The sequence below is a fragment of the Arachis ipaensis genome, chromosome B09 (assembly GCF_000816755.2).
Source record: "Arachis ipaensis cultivar K30076 chromosome B09, Araip1.1, whole genome shotgun sequence".
Taxonomy (NCBI): Eukaryota; Viridiplantae; Streptophyta; class Magnoliopsida; order Fabales; family Fabaceae; genus Arachis; species Arachis ipaensis.
In genome coordinates, this window is record NC_029793.2 from 80894166 (window position 1) to 80899305 (window position 5140).

At 38.5% G+C, this 5140-nt stretch overlaps 1 protein-coding gene across 1 annotated transcript; it reads right to left on the minus strand.

The window, feature by feature from the left end:
* LOC107615631 lies at nucleotides 3279-4279 on the minus strand. The gene is made up of 2 exons (XM_016317679.1): nucleotides 3928-4279; nucleotides 3279-3811 (listed from the first exon to the last, which is right to left on the minus strand). Exons 1-2 carry the CDS (start codon nucleotides 4277-4279, stop codon nucleotides 3279-3281), a joined length of 885 nt encoding a protein of 294 aa, XP_016173165.1.

Below are 5140 nucleotides of genomic sequence, written 5' to 3' on the forward strand. Positions count from 1 at the left end.
CAGTAGAAAATCAGCTTTAAAGTAACAAACTTCAAAACTTTATATCTCCTAATTCAACCGTTACACTTTAACCAAATTTTGTAGGATTGATCTACACATCACAAGGATTAAAGAAAAATTAATTTCATCCAATTTTGTAAGTTAGATCGTTCCCAAAAAGCGTCTGAAGCTGCTGCCAGAAAATAGATTATGCAGAATTTTGCCAAACCTCAACTTCCAAAATATTTCAACATCAACCCCATTAAAACTTACCAAATCTTACCATAGTGGCTCAAAACCAAACTCAACTACACACATCATTCCTCAATATCTAATTTACCATCTCCATCAAGTTTTCAATCCAACAACCCATGCTTAACACAACATCTGTGATACACATCATCATGATCATATCCAACAATTCAAGTTCAATATAACAATATACATACTCATCAATACCTACAACATCATACACTTCAAATATCATCTTTCCACCATCATCAACTATATTCATGTCACAAAACCAATGAATTTATCATGCCTTAACAAATTAAACATACATTGTCAACTAAACTACCAATCAAATCCAACATTCTTAATCCAACTTATCCTAGGTCGTCTAGCCTAAATTTTCACAAGACATTACATATTAAATACGAGAAACATAAACCATACCTTGGCCGATTTTTCCCCAAAGCTCAAAACCACCAAAATTCAAGCTTCAAGATTCCTAATCAACTCAATGATTCCAGCCACCAAGGATTGTTCTAAGAGCTCCAATTTACCAACTCAAACTCCAAATTAACATAAATTCAATCTATTTCACACAATTCAATAAATTAGCACTAAGGTACACAAAATTGGAAAAACCACAAGGGTTTAGAGTTTTCTTACCTCACCCATTGATGATTGGAGTATAATCCAATAATTATCCATAGTTAGATTGCACCTAAACCACCAAAATCATCAAAATCATTCTATATAAACACAAAAACGTGAACAGAAAGGGGAAAGGAAACTGGATGCAAATCACAAAGGTTCTTACCACTTTGTTTCGATAGAAATGAAGAGGACTCCGAGACGAACGCGTGGCCGTAAACGGCTCATCAATCGGAGCTCCGGATTGAAAGTTACGGAGGATTGAAGTTGGAAGTGGAATATGAAACCCTCATCTCACACCTCTCTTCAATTCAACGTGGATGCCAAAATGAAAGGGAGGGAGGCTGAATTTTGGCTTTTAAGTATGGGTAATGTAAGTGGGCTTGGGCCCATTTGGGCCCAGTCCACCAGGTTTAGCCCATTCGGTCTAATTTTGGGCCAAATTCTTTAAAACTAGTGTCAAAATTCTTATTTTAATTAGCTCTATCCAATTAAACCATAAAATTTACATTTTCAATTTCTTTTATTAAAAACTAATTTATTGAGTAATTATTCACTAATTTTGTGGGGTTTACATCCTACCCACCTAATTAAGAATCTTGTCCTCAAAATTCAAATTTAGTTACTTGAAAAGAGGTGTGGGTAGTCTTTCCGCATATCCGATTCGAGTTTCCAAGTGTGTCCTTCGATTTCAACCTAATTCCAAGCAATTTTTATTTATCGATACTACTCTTCTGCCTAGTTGCTTACACTGGTATTGTCAACCTCAACCGAAGTTACTCAATACGTCAACTCTCCTTTTCATTTAGATTAACTCAGACCGTAAACTGTGGTTTACTGCAGAGGCATACTGCCGGCATGGTGGAATGTGAATATGTCGTGCAGGTTCAAAAGATACAGCAAAAAAAGCTGCTGGATACCTCACCGGCCCATAATCTGTCTTAATACTTTAAACGGTTTAATACACCTCGATTTTAATTCCCTAATTCTGATGGCTCACCGATTCTAGTTTGTTGAAGTAGCTTTTAAGAACGCGTATCTTCCTTCTTCAAACTATCTGTTGGCTTTACGCAGTTATAATCTCAACTCAAATTTGCTTAATTTTTTCTCATTACTTTCGGCTATCAGTTTAGAACCTAAAACGCTTGATTCCCTTGTTCAACATACTTCAACATTCTTATTAACTCTTTATCCCCTGATTGCACTTTCCGAACTCTCAGACTTACAACTCCTTGGAATTTGCAATCGATTCAGTCTGATAGCTCTAGCTACTGCCTCAACACCTAGCTTTAGATTACAATCTTACTTAACGGTTCCTTCTCCTTAATCATCCTCCAACAACACTCAGGGTCTTCTTATTGAGGGCACTTATCACCACTTTACAATGTTGCCTCCGCATGCATCTTAAACCCTTTAATAATACTTTGCAGTAATTTCAAATGGCTTATTAGGTTCAAGTATCACGAGTACTGGTACAGAGATTAATCTTCTTCTTAAGATTCAAAAATTTTCTTCACATTCAGGTATCCACACACACGGAGCATCCTAGCGTGCCAATATAATTTCAAACAATAAGATCGGCAGGAATTAAGGCCCCCAACACTCTTCTTGGTGTCATATACTTACACGGTACATCTTCTGCATCCAGAAGTCCTACTCTAAGTAACTAACTTCTTAATGGTCATATCTAGGAATTATATCAAATACTAAACTAAGATCAAGTTGATTCTGAAAAGGTGCTAGGCTCAAGAGGCAGTTAAACAACATAGATAGTGCTTGTTAGAAGTAGAAAGATGCCTTGCATGGTGTTCAGGCTAATTCTTAGAGAATAACAGCAAAATGCACAAGAAAAAACTAAAGTGCATCTCAAGACAGGAAGCCAGACCAAAAATATTTGATAGTAGAGATAAGACACATTGTATCAAGTAAGTTTCAGCTGATCTTGAAAGATACAAAGTTATGAAGAGAGCACCCAATGTTCACCAAACTTCCAAGACTCAAGAATTATTTGTTTATACCAAAATAAGCTCAGGCTTACCCTTGGATGGACAGATTCAAATATAAATATGTGCACGTAAAGGGGTTAGAAATTTAGAGGATAAACCATTCGTTGTTCGTGGGAAAAAGGAATCCAAAACAAAATTCCATTGCAGGTTACACAAGGAAAGCTAGATCGAGTCGTGAAGATTCACCGGTACTATCCCTCTAGCATACAGTCTACTACTATGGTCTTCCCTTTCTACTAACAAAATGGGTGTTCTCCACAGGGTAGCACTCGGTTGAACAGATTTTTCTTTCATTACTCCCTTCAACCAAGTCCTAATCTTACATCCTCATCCCTGACATAGGCTATAAATAAATGCGATGTTTCAAAATCACATATTACAATTTAGGTTTTGGCTATCAATTTCACAATTACCTCAATCCTGCTGATTGGATCGTCCCCCATCGTGAGTCTTTCCTTGCGGACAATTCCTGGATACGTGCCCTGGTAGACCACGCTTGTAACATACGCCCAAGCCAAAGCGCCACGGCCTGTCCGGATGACAGTGGCCACACTTCTGACATGTCAGCTCCTCCGTAGTATCCCTTGTTTGTTTCCCTCTTCGCTTGAATTCTTGGCCTATTGGAGCCAAATTCTGATTGTGGTCTCTTCGGTGGAAATCCCGGCTATCATTCCTTTCCATAGCAGCCTTCCTCAAACAATTTTCCATGACTCTACTCTTGTTTACCAAGTCTGAGAAAACTCTGATCTCCATCGGACCCACTAAACTCAGTATATCACTCCGAACTCCCCCTTCGTATTTGATGCATTTCCATTCCTCAAAGTCTCCTGGAGCACCCTGACAAATCTTGGAAAATCGATATAATTCCTCAAACTTGTTTGTGTATTTGGCTTCAGACATTTGACCCTGCTTCCGTTGCAACAATTCAAGTTCTTTATCCGTCCTGACTGAATTGGAAAAGTACTTTTTGTAGAATTCCAACTGACATTTGACCCTACTTTAGTTGTAACATTGTCTTGCTACATCAGGCATCGCATACCCTACCACCAATACTGGGCTTCACCCGTTAACTGATAAGTTGCAAACTCAACACATTGACTTTCAGGAACTTGTTGTGCTTGTAATGCCCATTCCATTGCTTGAAACCAGTTATCTGCCTCTGTAGGGTTTGTTGTCCCTCTAAAAATGGGTGGGTTTATCTTCAGGAAGCTTGCTAAGGTCGTTGGCCCATTTCCTCTGTCATCACCATTCCCATTACCAGCTTGATTCCCCAATATCACAGCCGTAGCTCGCATAGCAGCAGCCATATTCTCCAGGGTAGTCATAAATTTTGCAGGATTATTCTCAGTTGTCTCAGGTTCCAAGTTACTAGCCCTATCTCTCCCTCGACCGCGACCGCGTACACGAGTTACCATCTGGTCCCTTTTCACACCAAACAAGTGATATCAAGGTGATCATTCTCAATATCGCAAGTATAGTGCTTCAAAGTTCCAAATGCATGCTCATGAACATTCATGCCACATATATCAGTTTGATATCCTAATCAGCATGTATAGACACTCAGAGTATGCCCAGAAGCATAGTCAGTCCATCCTTCAGGCTCTATAGGAACAAAATGCTCTGATACCATAATGTAACACCCTACCACACAGAGCTTTACACCTAGGATGTAAAACTGAGGTGGCGAGGTGCTACAACCTCTAAAATAAAATATAAATATATATAATAGTTGAAAGAATGTACTATACTAGGAGCCTTGAAGAATGGGTAAGAACAAAATCGCAAAAATAAAAGCGCAACACTTAGGAAAGAGATTACTTGCGTACGAAGAAAACTAGAGTTCACAAACATATATATAAGAAGTAAGAGCAGAGGGCCAAGAATATAAAATAACAAGCTCCTGACTCAGCCTGCGAAGCTAAAGCTGGCAAGAGAATATTTACATACATATATATACGTAACCCAAGACCCAAAATACATATATAATCAATCCTGATTCTCCATAAATCTCTAAGAGGTGCAAAATAATACAAGTATACATATGAGGAGAATCTATACACATATATCAAAAGACCAAAAGTAAAATCCTAAAATGAATCCACTTCGCTGCAGAAGTTCCAGACGCCAACCGAGGTGCCTCTCGACCTGCATCTGAAAAACACAAATATCGTATGGGATGAGAACCGGGGGTTCTCAGTATAGTAAACGTGCCTGCATATATAAGATATAAGGTCTTGGGAATGCCAGAGGCAATCCTAGAACACCGACACTCTGGT